The sequence below is a fragment of the Columba livia genome, chromosome 2 (assembly GCF_036013475.1).
Source record: "Columba livia isolate bColLiv1 breed racing homer chromosome 2, bColLiv1.pat.W.v2, whole genome shotgun sequence".
NCBI classification, from domain to species: Eukaryota; Metazoa; Chordata; class Aves; order Columbiformes; family Columbidae; genus Columba; species Columba livia.
In genome coordinates, this window is record NC_088603.1 from 74,570,521 (window position 1) to 74,589,065 (window position 18,545).

Sequence of the window (18,545 nt, forward strand, 5' to 3'; positions counted from 1 at the left end):
ATTACTTGCTAGCCATCTGACATCTGTGCTACAGCCAGGGCTTGTCACGGTTGCGCTTTTCCAAGGTGGCACAAACACACACCTACCATGTGCAACAAGGACAAGGCACAGAAGCACTGTGAAGCCTGCCACTAAACCTCCCTCAAACCCCAGCTTTCAGCAGACCTTCTTGGGGCCTTAACAGAAGAACTGTTATGCTCATGGCCCACATTTTGTGGAAATAAGACATTAATCTACCTCTCTTGTCCAGCTCCTTATCTTCTCCTTTTCTGCCTGCTTTGCAAGGTGGCCCTCATTTATTCTGAGCAGAGGCATCCCATGGCTAGGAATATTCAGAGTATCACAACTGACTGCAATGTATGTAGTGACTCACCACACATCTGTCACCACAGCGGACTGAAGAGCCTGCCATCCCAGAACCACTCATCCTGGTCTATGAAATTTTAACACTGCATCTCATCAGAGCACATACGCATAGTCATTACTGACACATAACAAATTCAAAGAAACTGAAACCAATTATGACAATAAATTTTGGATTAATCTTATCCAGGCAAATTATTTAATTTCAATTGTACTTCTACGCCCACAAAAGAGAGTTATTGTAGCCATATACCATGTCCCACAACTGAACTGCAACACTCAGTGCCCATCACGTTTTTAAAGGACACTGAAAATTTAAAATGTTTTCTATGCACACTGTTCAATTAAATCACTGTATCTCTAGAACTGAAGTTGGATTTTTACAAAGGCCACACATAATGCAAGAAGCATGCAATTTAATTGTTTTTACATATTTATATTCAAATATTCTGAATTTAGACACGTGTGTTTCCATATCTGTCCCTATCAGAGCCTCAGGAATCTTCAGCTATTTTAGTCAAGACGACTTTCAGGAATTTAATGTAAAACAGGCACTGAGAAAACTCAGTCACTGGGCATACCACATATATATATATTTTTTGACCATAAAAAGTGCAAAAGTTCACTCACTATGTTAGTTTTATCCCACTCCCGATTAATGTTGAACATTTTAGCAATTATGTTCTCTGCTGCTGTTAGAAATACACACACGCCTGCTTTGTATTTTTTTTAGAGGTGCTCTAGCATAGAGCTTGTCTTGTTTTCTGCCACCATGGATGCTATAAAATCGTGCTTGATTCAGCTTACTTCTTTCCTCCCCTCCCTTTTTCTCTTTTCCTCAGCCTTCTCCTCCTCCATGTTCTTGGGTGGGCAGATTCATGGGGAGACTTGGTTTTTAGTATAGCCACCACCAGGCAGTTTGCTGCTCTCCTGAAGCACATCTGGGCTTTATATCAGGCCTTTAATTAATCCTCAGTGAAAGCCGAGCTATGACATTTTGACTGGGCAGGCTCCAGTTTTGGACAGATCTTGATTTATTGCGACTGAGTCTCGACCTACTTTGATTTATTTCAGCTTTGGGGAGGAGGGCAAGCACTGAACAGAAAAAGCACTGTTGGATGCAGAGCAAGTGATGCACGTAAAGGACCTCCAGAGTACTGTGACCCAAATGACAAACAGCTCAGACCATTTGCAATAAAATTAAAACAAAAAAAAGCCCAAGTGATGATAAGATATTGGTGAAAGAAATCACTTAAAGCAACAACTGCCACTACCAAAAAAAAAAAACAACCAAAAAACAAAAACAAAACAAAACAAAAAAACGAAAAATAATAAAAGGCTTAGTGAACTAGGATCAAACTATTTGGCAGAAAGTGCCAACAAAGGAAGCTTATGCCTTATCTCTAAGTAAACAATAAATCCCTGGTCACTCATTAGTGTTAATCATGCCTCTCATCTGCATTCAGCTAAATACAGAGAAGCAGGACCAATGCTTTCCTGATGAGCCGCTTTCAATGAAAAGGATGTTCTGCTGTTGTCTGCCAACTTGCCTTGGGTGGATGTCCTTTTGCAGGTCTCCCTCTCTAACTGTACTGTGCACAGCATACAGTGTGCCAAGTCTTCTGGACAGTGAGAACAAAGATAACCGGAGCCAAACTGTTAATCTAAATAAAGCAACAAACGTCACAATAATAGAAGCCACTGCATAACAAATCCAATCTGCTTAAGTTATAAAGCTTTATTGTTCATATGGGCAGGCTTACTCTCTTAGGTTCTGTTTTAATTCAAATTCTGTTGGACAGATGACTTGGCAAGTTTATTCTGAATACTACCGTAGCTACTTCCAATTAATTTCTATTGTGTGAACATGCAAAGAAACTCAGTATCTTAAAAATTCTAATGAAAACAAGTACTTTATTGTTTTTCTTTAACAGCTTTTGTAGAAAAAAAAATAAAATACCGTGAATTTCTCCTTCCCTTGTACTTTCTTTTCACCAATGGATATTCAGATTTTGTTGGTTTTTTTTTTCCCCCATTCTAACTATGGGAACTAGAGGATTTATGGCTATATCAAAAGAGAAGAGTTGCTTCTCAGCAACTGAGAAGCAAAAAATTTTTAGTCTAAACAAACTGTCTGTTTTTATTTGTTGACACCTATCAGGCTCCACTGCCTATCGAACCTCAAGCAGAAAGGATGTTTTTGTAGATGAGTTGACACTCACTGCTATTACCACTTCAGTAACACCTCAGATGATACCTCGATAGTCCCCACACAAAGCCTTGGGATGCCAAATCTTTGCCCTCCTGTTATTCCCTGTAACATAAGACAGGAGGATAAGCCATACATGCACACGCAGGCAAGGCAGTAGGATTGAAATCACCATCTGACTTAAAATGACTTGGATTTTCTTCTAATTGAGAAGAAATTCCATGGGTGTTCTCAGTCTGATCCATATCACATTGACTGCTTCTATCATCAGTAAAAATGTTGCATTTATTTTAGCTGTGGTAGGCCTATTTGTGCTGGTAGGCTATACAGGCATCCTGTATTGTCCCCTATTTGGGTGGGCAGGTTGAGCTGGCTTCCTGTGCACAATACAAAATCACTAAGTCTGCAGAAATGCAGAATATTCAAAGGCCAATAGATGAGATCCTAGGAAATCAGTCCCTCTTAGCTTCAGGAATAGAAGTCAAACTAGTGTTAAGGACAATTCTCAAGTCAAAGTTTTCTACTGAACACATCTTTCCCTCACCTCTCTTCACTCTGTAAGAGAACAAATCATCAAAATCTAACACAAATATTTGCTATTTTCTATGTTTTTGTTGTCATTGTTTTTTGGGTTTTTTTGTTGGTTTGGGTTTTTTTTTTTGGTGCGTCACTCAGGTTGGAGAATTTCAGGCTTCTTTCACAGACAGAATTAAGCAGGGGATGAGAACATGGCATACACTTATCAACCAGGGTCTTAATCCTCATCCTGTATTGCCCCCACAATCTCCCCATACGAGGATGCAGCGTATCACCATCAGCTGTGCTCCTCTTGTGTATAAATTTGTTTTTCTCTGCCACACAGTGCTGCTTCTAGCTGCTACAGAGTTGATTGTGGGTGGGATTCCAGATGCTAGCTTTTATCCTGAGCCCGAACACCGCCATTTTACTCTTGTTTACAAGCAGTTTTATTTTCTAGCCTTTATCTGCCTTCACGAAATATAAAAGTTTGCGTGATTTTTTTCCTTCCAAGAAGGTGGGATAACACTGTATGCTTCAGCAGAACTTTCTCATACCAACCCAGCCAGAATTTGCAGTGATAAATCAGTAGGCTGTTTCAGTGAAAGAAACTTCATATGAACCAGCATCCCAGTGAAACCTTATATCTAGGCAAAAAGGATAACTTTATGATACAACTAATAAAACTATCAGCTTAGTTAGGAGTCAACTGTTTTACAAACAACTCCAGAACATAAAAAACTATTTAAGACATTGTTAAGATAGTGTTTTCAGAATTTGGATTTTTTTCTGTGACTTGAAATATTTATGATACATTGTATTTAAATGATCAGACTGCTATAAATCAGTGCAACTAAATGCCTACCATCAGCATGCAATTTAATTACACAATTTGTTAAGAAACCTCATATGAATAAATTAAACCAAGGGAACTGAGGCTTGTTTCTCTTTACCACATAGTGCATTTTAAAGGCAAATGTCAAATATGCATAATTCTGCTATTATTTAACATTATTTTCTGTAATCACTCCTAAATGAATGTAGTAACAATGATGATTAATTTACTTTCATTTTGGGTGAACTTTTTACTCAAGCTTGTTCTTCTTCCAGCTACACTTTTACACACGTGCCTGCTGGTTTTACACTGACCTTATTTAGATGTGACCTTGTGAAAATCAGCAACAAAAATCTTCTTTAAAGAAAGTCCAATTTACTTAATTACAAGGAGTGGGCAGTTGTGCACCAATTTCATCATTCTCTCATACTTGAGGCTGAAAACTGACGCAGAGTGGACTAGGTGAAAACTCTTTATTACACTTCCTGTTTATATTGGTAACACATTAAATGGAATTTTAATGTCTCCTGAGGTCATTTTTAGAGCCAAATTTTGGCTGTCCCTATCACAGGTGTACTGAGTAACCCTATGTGGGCACAGAGCCTCTTTCTCTTCTGCCACCCTCCACCTCTCCATGCATAAATGTAAGATGCAATGGGTGAAGTCAAGTCCCACCAAAGTCAATAATCGTATTATTAGAACCAGGTTTCACTCCAAACGAATTCCAGCAGCATGGTCCAGCCTCAGGCTTCCCAGGAGGGCAAGGAGGGACAGCACAGCCCCCTTGGGGCTTGTGCACTTCATGCATGTGTTCTCAGCATTTATCGCTGTCTGGTCAAACAGAGTATTTTAAAAAATGTTTTCTTAGCACTCATATTTGTAAGATTCCATTAAAATGCTATACATTATATGAAGTTTTACATTAAGTGTGCTCGGATCATAAGAATTTGCACAAACCTCCAACCAATATCAGTTCTAAACTGCTACTCACCTGGTCTTCAAACACTTTAAAAAGAAAAACGAAATCTCCTACAGATGATGTGCCGGATAGCACAGCTAGCCTGGAAAAGCTCCTCAGAAGACAAGCTCCTTTGTGCTCCACCTTGGCATCCCTGGAAAGCAGAGCACAGCTGGGTCCTGCCCCAAGGCAGGCTCTTCCTTGCAAAGCAGTATCATTTCTGCTGCCAGTACAACTCATTCAAAAAGCCACATTCCAGCAATGCATGCCACAGTTATGGCATGGAAGACACTGGAAGTAGTTTGCAAGGTATTATGGGCTGAAATAAGACATCCAATAAACATATACATGGAACATGTACAAATAGGAGCAATGGTGACTTCCTTGGGTGCAGCTTGAATGTGGCGCTTACAACACAACCTCCTCTTGGCACTGGTGTTTGAAAGCAAGGCTGCTGGCAACCAGGAGATGATGGTTGTGAGAGGCACAGTGCCCAGCAGCAGTTAAGCACCTTTTGGGCTTTCCCTTGTCAGGAGACAGACCTACCACATCTTAGAATCATAGAATAATTTTGGTTGGAAGAGACCCTCAAGATCATTGAATCCAACCATTAACCTAACACTGTCACTAAAACATGACTCTAACAACCTCATCTACACGGCTTTTAAACACCTCCAGGGACAGTGATTCAACCACTTTCCTGGGCAGCCTGTTCCAGTGCCTGACAATCCTTTTGGTGAAGTTTTTCCTAATATCCAATCTAAACCTCTCCTGGTGCAACTTGAGGCCATTTCCTCTTGTCCTATCACTTGCTACTCAGAAGAAGAGACCAACACCCTCCATGCTACAATTTCCTATCAGATAGTTGTAGAGCGCTAAAAGGTCTCCCCTCAGCCTCCTTTTCTCCACGTTAAACAGCCCCAGTTCCCTCAGCCGCTCCCCATCAGACTTGTGGTCCAGGCCCCTTACCAGCTTTGTCGCCATCCTTTGCACTCTCTACAGCACCTCAATGTCTATTTTATGATGAGGGGCCCAAAACTGAACACAGGATTTGAACTGCAGCCCTACCAGTGACAAATACAAGAGGAAAAGTACATCTGTCACATAGCCTACAGACCATCCCATCTCATGCCTTCTGATACCTTTCCAATAATCTGAAATCCTCTTTTAATTTGGAAGATGAACAGTTCTACAATGGTAGTATTTTTAATATATATCTACCTTGGACATCAGTAATAATACTGGCAATAAAATGGAAAGGGTATACTTAAAATATTTTTCCCTTGTCAATTATTTCCCCTTTAAAATGAATATGATATATTAAAAACCTGATGCTTGATGAATTTAAAACACCTCAGAGGAAGAGAGAAATTCCCACCAGACATGAAAAAGGAAGGTTTGTCTGGAAATAAATGCAGCATAATAAATTAATGGTGAGGGGGAAAATATGTCTGTATTGCATGAGGAAAAAATACTGCATTAGCAACACAAAGCATTACTTTTTCTTGTAAAATAAGGCAGACTGCAGCAAGATTGTACGATTTGTACCAAGTTTTCATTATGTCAAAAGAAATCTGTGTCTGGCATTATAGTATCAGGGTTGCCTTGATAAACAGTTTTAGTATAGAGCAACATCTCACTTGTTAGAGATTAAGGTAGTTAATGCTCTAAAAATGCAATTTGCCGCTCCTTAACGAAATCTGTAAAGTACACTTAGAAGAAAGAAAACCTCTTCTGATATTTAAAAAAACAAACAAACAAACAAGACACAACAAAAAAAAAAACAAACCCATTTGCAGATCAAGAAATGACAGCACACAACTAGCACTAGAAACAACAGCTTCTAAAAAGTACAAAGCTTGTTATTAAGAGCAAAGTTAGAGAATAAATATTTTTCATAATAGTGCCTGTTCTTGTAATAGAAGAACAACCCGAATGTAAGTAACATTGGTACAACGAGAAGTCGGCTCAACACTCCCAGCACTCCTCAGGACCCAGTAGTTTGGGGAACAGCTCACAGCAGGGGCTCCTAGCTGGAGGTCACAGCTCTTTGAGATGTCAAAAGGTTGACTTTGCTCTGTTATTCTCACGTTGTTGAACAGGAGAGGATAGACTAAGCAAAAATGTGCCTAAACTGCATTCAACTCTACAAAAAAAAAAAAAAAAACCCTAGCAATTTGTCCTTGCAGACAGGCAACATTTCATATGAATAGTTAGCGATCCCCTGATTTTGCTTCCTCAAATCCAATAGCAGACATCCTTTAATCCCACTGCACAACAGAAAATGTAGAAAGCAGATACATGGGCCCACTCAAAATCTACCAAAAAAATCCTTATTTCAGTAGCAAAAATAAAATGACCACCAAGCTTTCTAGCACCAGGAGTTGCACTGTGCATCAGCAGAGCCTGTGGGTAAGGACAGCTGCTGGGCTCCCCTGCACCACTTAGTCTTCGCCTGCACAAAGGAGATGGCACTGGGGGGGTCTGAGGGAACCACCAGCTGTTTTGTACAGCCCTCATGTAAGCTGCAGACACAGGATGATGGCAGGGAGCACTACATTCACCTCTTCCATAGCTGCAGGCAAATCCATCTCAGCCACACCGCTGAGCTGACTGTGGATGTGGGATAAGAAAGCACCAACATTGCTCACCTACCTTGCAAATGTAATGCTCCTCATACTCCTGAGGAAACAATTGCTCTTTTTTGCAGAAATCACATGGATTTTGAGGGGAAGAGAAAGAGGAGTTGAGCTCATGACAGCAATAATCTTTCTTTACATACTTAACCTGGTAACCAAGTCAACCATCCCAAGGGAAAGCTTAATGTCGGCCAAAGGCGGCCAACTGGAAAGTTCAGCTGCTCTATCTTTGGACCATTTATGTTGGTTGTTAGGTCAAGGCTTCATCCAAAAACACCTACAACTAAAATTCAAGTATTTCTGCTACAACTAAAAGTGGCATATTAAGTGCACCCTGTGGGTTTGGGGAATGTTTCCCACTCAAACAATCAAAAACCAGTGCTTTTTTCCATACCTTGATCAGGAAAGAACAGTCACTCTGCTGATAACCAGTCTTCTTAATAATACACAGAATATTAACAGTTAGAGTACAATAATAATGAGCCCTGACATTTTAATTTATCTTCTGAAGTATATCTTCTTTCAGTGGAATGACCTGAAATTGTTGGAGGGCTATAATCTTTGGTTCTGGGAATGCACTGCCCACGATGTTTTACTGGCTTCATTTCAAATGAAAACAATTACTGTATAGTGAAGATGTTACCACACAGACATAACAACACCCTTAACTATTTTTGACTTCCAGTGTAAATTGAATGATTATGGGTTTTAAAAATGTCCTCATTAAATTTTAATGATCTATTTTAAGGGATTTTTCCCCTTATTAAAATCAAAACCAATTATGTTATACAGCTTTCTCAGAATGTGGTGCATTACCCCAAGATTCAAATAAATCTGTACATAACAGATTATTTAATAAAGAGAAACTATCTGGGTTATTACAGGTGGGGCTTGTAGCAGTACCTGTTATTAATGTTGCCTAACATGTACCAATAAAAGACGCTGCTTGCTGTTCTTTAAAATGTTGCCAAATATCATCTGACTGAATAAAAAATTTCTGAGTTCAAAGGTAGACACACCTGTTGTGGTTTTGTTTGATTGTTTATGTTTTTGTTGTTGTTTTGGTTTTGGTTTGTTTTTTGTTTTTTTTTTTTCCCTACTCATGATACTTGTGATAAGGAAAAGAGCAAAGAAAGGAAGGAAAAATGTCAGTTGAAATTATTCAGCTGATTAAATAATACATTTCATATGTATTAATTCCACCATGAACCTCAGCACTTTTTTCCATCTACTCAACGGTTTCCTTGCTGTACAGTGAGTATTTGAAATTTTGCATTCAGAGGGCCAGAGAATGTTTATGTGAACATTTCCATCAAATTTGCCCTGAACTTGCGCAATTCATAAGTTTTGTGTGGGCTAAAATGGGGAAAAAAAAAAAAAAATCATGGTTTACATAAACTCAAGAGAGACTTGTGAAACCTTTCTGTTAAATTTGGTGATGATTTATGGTGAACACGCTCCCTCCCATGATGGGGCAGTGGTTTCCCTCCAGGTGCAGCTGCAGTCTCAAGCGGGCTGTCTGGTGTCCTTTCTATCTGGGTCCAGGCAATCCCATCTCCGTCGTGAGATTCTTCTCGTTCCCACAGTCTCATCTGCAACTGCCCTGAGTCAAAACCACCACAAGACTGACTGGAAGGTGGAACAGATAGGTTTTTTTTAAAGTCTGGTTTGTTTTCACCCTGGTGTTATTTTGCCACTTGCTAATGAGTAAACATTGTCCTGCAGCATGCACTGACATGATATTGCAATGACAGTATATATACTGCGTTTTATAGTCTCTCTGCTGGCACCCATATGTTTATTTTTGATCCCATCACAAGTATAGCTCCAGTACATGGACTCTGTCACAATTTTACTTGTTCTTCTACACATTGACAGAGCGGAAAACCAAAATAATAAGAAAACAGCACGCATTTAAGGTTACTCCTGAAAAGTGTCTTAATTTGGTATTCCATGAGAAGAACACACTGCTAAAGAAGAATTTGTCAGGAGGACTCTTGTAGTTGTGTTATTTGAATAGATACTGTATTCAAGCTTCATCGGCATAATAGATCAGTCTCAAAAATAAAACAACAATACATAATTTATAAATCTGGAAACCTTATACTTCAAAGAAGCCTTATTCTAACCTTTCCATCACTCCAATTGAATTGTAAGACCACCACTGTAACAAGACTACTTAGAAAACCACTGGGGTGGCCTTGATAATAATAGACATATCATTGTTGAGGCACAGGAAACTAAACCAGATGGTTTTGCTGAGGGAAGCACTTTTTTGCCTTTGTAAAGACTAAAAACACTGATAGGTCAAACACAAAAGTGGTGGAAAAAAAAAGCAAAAGGAAAATTTATGTAAATAAGACAAAAAATATTTTTTACAGTTATATTCCACTCACAGAAAAATGTCTGCAAGGAAATTAAAAGGAAGAAATGGTGCTGTAGTTCTGAAATAGATCAGGATAGTTTTCTGAAAGGAAAAGTTCTGACAGCAACATTTAAAGTAGGTACTGCTGCTGGAAATCCATATCATATGATGTGCATTAGACAAAACACCTACACATTGTAATTAAAACCTTTTCTTTCCTAATTTTCATGTTTTAAATATGGAGAACATTCATGTCTACTGTAACTTGTTGTTTCTTGTTCAATCTCTTACTGGCAATCATGCCAAATTTAAAAGAAAATAGCACATAGTACACCTCTTAAAATACTTGAAATCAAAACTATTTTCCACAAAACAATCCATGCATCTACAGAAACGTATATACATTCACACACACACACACATACACAGGTGGGGAGTGTGTGAGTGCATGTGTTTAAAGCATGCTTGAATTTTCCCACTTATGCTGAAGTTGTTTAGAGTCACATTATTAACAAACTTGAGCATTACAGGAGATTTATAACCAAAAGCCACAAAGAACTTTGTTTTGCTTCTCTTTAATGCAGACATTATCTACATAAGTGAAATTAAGATGACCGTGCATTACTCTAGTATGAATTGCAACTATTTCTAAAACTCAAGAAGTCTAAGCAACAGGATAATCTGTTCAGTTGATCACCGTATCAGAGCAGGTTGGATATAATTTTAAAATCAATTTGGCTTAATAGAGCAAATAATTATGCTAGCTCAAGCAACCTGATGGAACAAAAAGGTTGTCATTCTGAAATACATAAAATACTCTTGAGCACCTGAATGGCTCAGAAAACTTTACCTACATTCTCAAATTCCAGTACTGAGAGTTTAAAATTATTTCTTAACTTCTATTAGAAGTGACACTAAGTGAAAATAAGCAGTAATAAGAAAACATTCTTCTCTTCAGTCCATAACAAAAGGATAATCCTCATTTAAAAGCATGCCTTTAAGTTCATGAGTCAATCTCAGAACTAATACAAGGTATTGATAGTTACACATACAGATATAACTGACCTTCCTTTTATAAGCAACAATCCTCAAACAAAGCAAGACTCTCACAAGCAAGTATTCCACTGGGCTGATAAAAGGATGTGTCAAAAAAAAAAAATCAAGTCTCATCAGACTAAGGTAAAATACATTCCAAAAGACAAGACATCCTTCACAATTCAAGAAAACAACAAAGCAAAACTAGAAATTCCTTTACGAACAGTCTTGCTGGCTGAATACTTTACTTATGCACAAGAGTAAAGTAAAATTTTAAATAATTCTGTCTGGCAGGAGTTTTCATAGTTAAACATATACACAAACATAGAAGAAGGGATTTCTCACAACAAAAATGGTAGCAGCTGTTTCTGAGGGTCAGGCGCTACCTAAAACTATGGTAAATAGAAGAATCAGGAATAAAAGACCAGGTGATGCTGACTGGAGATTTAAATGCAGAAGATATTACTGTAGATTAGATTTTACTGTCTCAATTTAAACATGTGTAAAATGTTTTAAGACAATAAAAATGACTGCACATTTTCTTGTGCACTTTTTTCACAAAGTACGAATCAATACCAGTACCAGTAAAAAAAAAAAAAAAAAAAGATGGAACATCTCTTTAAACAGTTTCTTAATCTGTTTGGTTGGACTGTACAATAACTTACTATATTATTTATAAACTGCTCTCTTTTTTAAAAAAAAAAAATTAAATATAAATTAATGGAAGCTAATTGCCATACATTGCAGTGGTTCTTGATTTCACCATGAGTTCATGAAGTAACTGAATTTGAACCAATCATGAGTCCTCTGTAACTATTGCTTGAATTAAGTGGATTTCTATTGTAGGCAAAAGAAAATATTTCTGATCTGTATGAATTCTTAAAGGCTATTAAAACTGTTACCTTGGACTTTTCTTTCTTAAGGTATACATTGACAGGCTTTTTCACAGCATTCTTCAGTGCTGCATCTATGGTGTTCCACAGTAATTAACAAGTATATATTATGCCAATACACTGGTGATTTGTTGAACAGACACAGTTAAAACTTCAGTGGAGCAGCAGTTCCCTTCCTCATATTTCTGCTCTCTGCACAACACTGAGGTGCAGGCAGTGCAACTGCAGAGGCAACCTGAGCATCAGTGGATGGTAAAAAGGTGACTGAAGGAAAGGAGGAAAAAGCCTCAGCTGATGAACCTTAATAAAAGCAAACTTGCTCTCTACCCAGAGCCACTTTTCAACATGACTATGTCCTATTCGTTAGCTATTTCCTTATAAGTTTACAAATAAATGTGTCAATTACTTCCTCAAGAGCACTACTTGAAGGTTTCAGTTGCATATGTACCTTCACGACTTCATTTGCAATATTTAACATGCAGGAAATGAAAAAACAAAGATGAAAAAACAAAGACAAAAACCAAACAACAACAAAAAAATCCTAACCAACCAACCAACCAAAAAAAGCACAAAACACTAGTGATGGATTAATGCACATCTTTTTAATGGTTCAAGTTAAATGTTCCTGAGAGTCTACACATATTTGAAATAAGACTCTCATATGAGTGTCTGAGGAAATTTGTATGGTGGCTTGTATTTTATAAATGGCATAGAAATTAGTCAGACTGTTATGGCCTGATATTGTACTAATATTTGAAAATATCTAGCAGATGGTTTACTAAAACTTTCTGCAACAAATAAAAGGCATAAAGCACCATCACAAAACAAAATAGCACACAGAAGATTCATATATCAATAGCGTTGATATATTGTTTTTCCTCTTCCAACTCAGTGGCATTTACAGTCACCTCTAATACCATCTCATAAGGCTTGTGCTAGATAATAGTGGAGTGAAAATGGAGAAAGGGGGAATAAGAGGCAGCAGCAAATTCTGCAAAAATGTTAAGAGTTACTAATATAGTTTTAGGATAAAAGTAATAATCCTCCGCCCAAAAAATTTTCACTGCCTACTTATTTCTATTTTGTTCTCTGCAAACGCTAAATGGAAACCTTTCTTTCTAGTGAGTTAGACTTCCCGGTTTTCGTTCCCCAGCATAATGCCGCTGTACCAAATTTTCACTTCCTGAAAGTGGCAGTTCAAGTCCAAGCTCAAAAACCTAATCAAACACATACTCCAACTGCTCTCTTCTGATATGAACCTATGTTCAAACATCAAACTTCTGAATCATCTGCTACTAAAGCTGGCCTCAAAACACAGCTAACACTGAGCACGCTGGCAATCCATCCCTTGGTGGGCACCTATGTGCTTCAGTGTGCATGCGCTTTCATGCTTTACTGTATACAGAAGTATTTGCCCAAAATCATTGTGGCAGTCAGATGAACGCATGTGATCAAAGCTCAAGAGTCCTGACTTCTGCTTGTGCTTTGTAACCACCAGACATCCTTCACTCAATATGCACGAGATATGATCTCTCCACAAAGTCAATGGGAGTTTGGTCACCAGCTTTTATGAGATCAGGAATTGACCCATAAGGTTTTATAAAACAACAGAAAGGAAAGTATTTATGGTTTTATTATTATCCCTAATAAGGAAATAAGGAGAAAGAAAACACAGTACACAGTCTAGTTTATATGCACATGTGTTACTTGTATTAACATCAATGGGATTTAAAAGTACATATGGAGAGGATAAGACATATCCTTATGTGTTCAGCCATATGCTTAAGGAAGCTCCCCAAATGCTTGTAAATATGATCATGCTTTCTAACGTACTATGTATTTATTTGAACAATGTTAAATCTCTAAGCCCTACTTTCCAGCCCATTAAAGCCTCAAATAATTGTTTATTTCCAGTTTAAACTTACTCTATTTTTTAGCCATTAGAAGGCTGCCTGTAACCACAGTTCCATGATATTCAGGGAATTAGAGAATTGATAATGACTCTCTCATTATGTGACAGGGTACCTCTCAAGGATGAGAAATACTCAAGAGGAACTATATTTTAGTGAAGAATTCTTTCCAGAAGATTTTGGGACAGGCCCAAAACTGAAAGGTCTGGAATGCTACTTACACAACAAACATGTGTTTGTGCTGTAGACCTTGGACAACTACATTCCTTCTGGAGGCCAAAGGCCTTGAAATCCAGTCATTCTTCTGGAAAGATCTGTTCTCATTTCCTTTTTTGTTCTTAAAGGTTTGAACACTGGATAAGTGTCTGACCCACTAGGCACAAGAAGGTTATTCTGGATTTAACTTCTGTAAAAAGACATCAGAATTCATGCCATTATTTATGATCTCGTGCAAGTTGTCTCGGAACAAGATAGCTGAAGTATTTATGGAATATCCAATGCCTGTTAGCCAATTATGCTCACTACATTCATGTAACTGATCATTCCGTTTGGCTTATCTTTTACTTCCTTTCAGTTGAGACTGGGTAACTGACTTTATCAACACTCTTGACTATAGTTTCATCCATTAAAAAAGATGATTGGGATAGTTTACTGGCTTGACTGTTTCCACTGATGTCGTAGCCACAAATATAAAACAATGGTCATAGAGGCATAGTCATGACATCCATGGTGCCCTTACCATCTTACATGCAAATGCACCACAGAACCAAAAGTCAACTTTACTTATAGCCAGCTATGAGAAATCACCGCCTTTGCTTACTTGCTGTAATCCTTTTGATGCTAATGCGATATAGTTGTTTACTTTTTAAAATATCATCCAGAACAGAAGTTTATATTGCAGTGTTATGATTTTGTTTTCTTGCTGTTTCTTTTTAACTGTAAACAAGATTTGAGAGTTCAGCTTCTATTTTACCTTTTAAATCCCAACTTACGATAAAAATCTCAAATCAGACTTTTTCCTACTGAAATACTTCTTACTTTTTAATATAGAAAACCAAAACAAACAGTCATCATCTTTTTAAACTGCATCAATGAATGTGGAGCCAAATCCGGTTTCCCAGCAAGGAATTATTAAAAGACAGAAATAGTCCAATGACCACAGGAAATCTTTAAGCACCAAAATGGGGACAAAAGTCTCCTGGGGAAAAGACAATATTTCCTACACGGTCATTCATGTCTCCTTGTAATACAATACAGGGGTATTGTTTGTTTGTCTGCTTAAGTAGATTCATAGAATAAAATTAGAAACAAATCCTGACTACAAAAAGATTTCAAACACTAGATGAAGACACATTCTTTGCAATACCTGCCATCACAACTACGTTGTGATGCTTCTTTCCAACGTATAATCAGATAGACCTTTGGATCATCAATATATACATAATTCTTGACCCATTTTAATAAAGGCCACCAAACTCCAGCAGGATCTCTGACTTCATGTCATATTGCATCTTTCTTCAATCTTAGTATTGGTCATATAATTTATCAAAACAATAGGAGAAATACTCAAAAATAGATCCACTTTATATTCAGCACCCCACCCCCCGGCCCCCAAGGAATTTAGTCAAGGAATGTAAACCCAAAGATTTATTTTTCTGTTCAGGTCATGCATGGGGTAGACTGCTATGTTACTAAATTCCCTAGTCTGAAATCAAGAGCAAGATAAAATTAACAGGCCTCAATAGGCAAAAACATCCTGAGATGGCTCTCCGTGGACCCTGACCTGAAGTTACAGCAATAAGCATTTTTCCCCACCATGAAGACAAATTTAAAAAAGGAACGTGGTCTATAGCTTACCTCAACATAGTCCCTGGCATGTCCCCAGTCTCTCTTAGCATCCAGATTGCCCAGGCTGAAACAATCCAGCTGTCCGAGGTGAATCTTTGCTACCGATCGGCTAATTTTTCGAGTAACAAAGTTAGCTCCTGGAACAGAAAGAAAAGGTAGTATCAGCACAGACACAGTGGCAGATAACTGGCCACAAGAAACACTTTATTTAGCTCAGTACCTGGTATTTTCAGTTTTTATTCACTTCCCCCACACCACCTAGAACCACTCCATCTTTTAACATTTGAAGAGACTAAGAAGGTTCCTGTGCAAGTGTCACGTTAGCTGCACTTTCACAGCAAACATCTTTCTTTGTGGGACTTCTTAAGCATTCCTCATTTGCTGCCTCAGTATTCAGTCCAGGCATAAAGCCAAAGAAAATAATTTGGAATGTCAGTTCTTAAACACAAAATGCAAAGGGTTACATAAAGAAGACAGACATCTTGGACCACCCTGAAGTTTTTTGTTGCCTTTTTTTTTTTTTTTTTTTTCCTAAGGAATGCATACATCTAAATAAATTCATTTATTAATAAAAATATCTTGAAACTATCCAAATATTGTAGTGGTTAAATGCATTCTTCTTTTCTAGATTTTGGGGGTTCTTTGACCCCAAGTTCCATGAGATCATGAAATTGTGATTTAAACTTTACCAGTTGTAGGCTGTACATTATTTCATCATAGTTCTGTGTTTTGTTCACTGTATTGATTTATAAAATTTGTGTACCCATTTCTGCTCCCTGTAGAGTTGTTTTAAATTATATTTGCTTCTACTTATTTTCCTACCTTGATTTTTAGCTTATGAAGGCTGTGTTTCTAAAACATGGTCAACAGTCTCCTCAAAAGCACGAAGATTTTTATTTAGACTGAGAGTTCAGGCTAAACAAGCCTAATGATATTTGCAGACTAATAGGCCACAAAAATTAAAATTACATGCCTTTTTAATAGCTAAAAAAGTATGATAGATTGGTGACAGATGATACCTTATCAAAATGGAAAGCAGGAAAGTTAGTGGAAATCACTGCAGTTGTAAAATACCCTTAGCAAATTTCAGAGGTCCTAAGTAGCGCAGCCTGTACATTCAATGTACAGTAGTATGTAGTATTTTCATTATGGAACTCCACTCTTGAGATATGCATCTCAATATTTTCTGCTTCCTGTCACACAAATGATAGGCTGCTGCAAAATTATTAAATAATATGAAGTGTCTTTTCCAGACTACTAATTTTACCTATAAGAACCATACAGAATGAAGCAATGCAATAATTCAGATCTTATCACAGGATTAGATAGAATTTAAATTTTCTGTCAACTAATTTGAATTCCAGTTATTAGCCACTTAGAATATATTATCATTTTGCACTTGTTTTTTAAAGGATGTAAACTGTATAATTTCCGTATTCCCTGAAAGAGTGTTCATATATAAATAAAACTTACAAAACAGTGTGATTTGCAAAATTTCAGTAATAAAAATATACTGCAGGGTATTTTTAATGGCAATATTAATAAAAAAATCGGAGAAATGAGTCAATTTCCAGCTGGAAGCACAGGCCTTACTCCAGACTGCACTTTGGTACTCAACAGGAGAAATACTATTATCCCAAAGATAAACCAGCGCACATTACAAGACTGATACTGTGATGCTGCTATTGCAATTTCTGAAAGCAAAGTCCTGTGGTTCCCTGTTCCTGGCTGGACAGGCTTTCAGTGAGAGTGGAATTTTGGCTTAACAGAAAACAGTGACAATGTCTTGGGCTTAGTCAGATGGGTACTTCTCCAAAGATTGTTTCCATTTTTTATGTTACCAAAGTGCTTTGAGATCTTCACACAGATTATTACTAATTAACTAGAAATAGATTCAGACTATTACACTAACTTATTAGGATTAGCTCTGAAACTTCCTAACCTTCTGCACTGAAATAATTTCAAATAATTATTCAGTACATAACAGTTGAAGGTGGAGCTTTTCCCTAGGCTTTATGTTCCAGACTGCAACTGACCAATAAGCAAAACTGTCTGTTTTCAACGCTGCATTCGCATTTGCAGTGAAAGCAATGAGTGTTCTAGTCATCATCTGCATTAAAGCAAGTTTTACCATCAATCTATATGACTAATGAATGTCAGCTTCCATTTTTGAGTAACTGCTTCCTCAGCATAAAAGTATATTAGGAAGAGAGAGAGAGGGAAGGAGGGGGGAAAGAGAGAGGGAACTTCTATGCTATCAACTTAACTTGAAATGCATGGAAGACACTGCACAGGATAAAACAGGTTCATCTAGCACAACACAGAAAATATTATAACTGCAGTCTTTTGCAGAGTCACTGGTAACATGAGAGAAACTATATTCAAAGATCTTCTCCAAGCAAAATCAGAATATACCTCAAAAGGCAGAAATGAAGAATTAAAGAGTACCACAATGAAAATGAAAACCTTGATTTCCCAGCAATATTCCAGTAAGGGTTCAGCAATATAATACCAACCACCGTGTTGGAAGTACCTCTGTATTAAAGCTGTGAAAGAAAACTATGCTACTGTTCACTCTGAGAAATGTGATTAGAATTTCTTTTGTGCAACCAAGGACTTAATGGCACATTTCAAAGGCATTTAAATGATACGGTTCACAAATAATATTTAAATACTGATTCTCTTCAAACACAGTATCTTAAAATATCCCATTACATTGTATGTTTGACCCCATGCCATTAAATGCACATCATAACTAGAATTAAGCTGATGCCCACTGGAGTCATACAAAATGGTTAAGGCTATGTCAGCATTTCCATTATAAAAGCTTGTCCTAGGGGTTTGCAATTGGGCTATAAAATTTTACTTTGGCCTGAAACTTGGCAGACGTAATGTCTCTTTCCTCAGGAATGATTCTATCTAAGGGTCTGTGTGGAGTGCTACAGATATCTTCATATTAGTGAATAAAAAGTAC

General features: G+C 37.4%; 1 protein-coding gene across 5 annotated transcripts in view; it reads right to left on the bottom strand.

Annotated features, from left to right (window-relative positions):
- GMDS (GDP-mannose 4,6-dehydratase) overlaps nucleotides 1-18,545 on the bottom strand; it is a 419,817-nt gene that overhangs the window by 209,103 nt on the left and 192,169 nt on the right. For all 5 annotated transcript variants that reach the window (XM_065052533.1, XM_065052536.1, XM_065052532.1 and 2 more), the window contains one exon: nucleotides 15,581-15,708. In XM_065052533.1, the coding sequence (XP_064908605.1) occupies nucleotides 15,581-15,708 (128 nt within the window). The remainder of the gene's footprint in view (nucleotides 1-15,580; nucleotides 15,709-18,545) is intronic.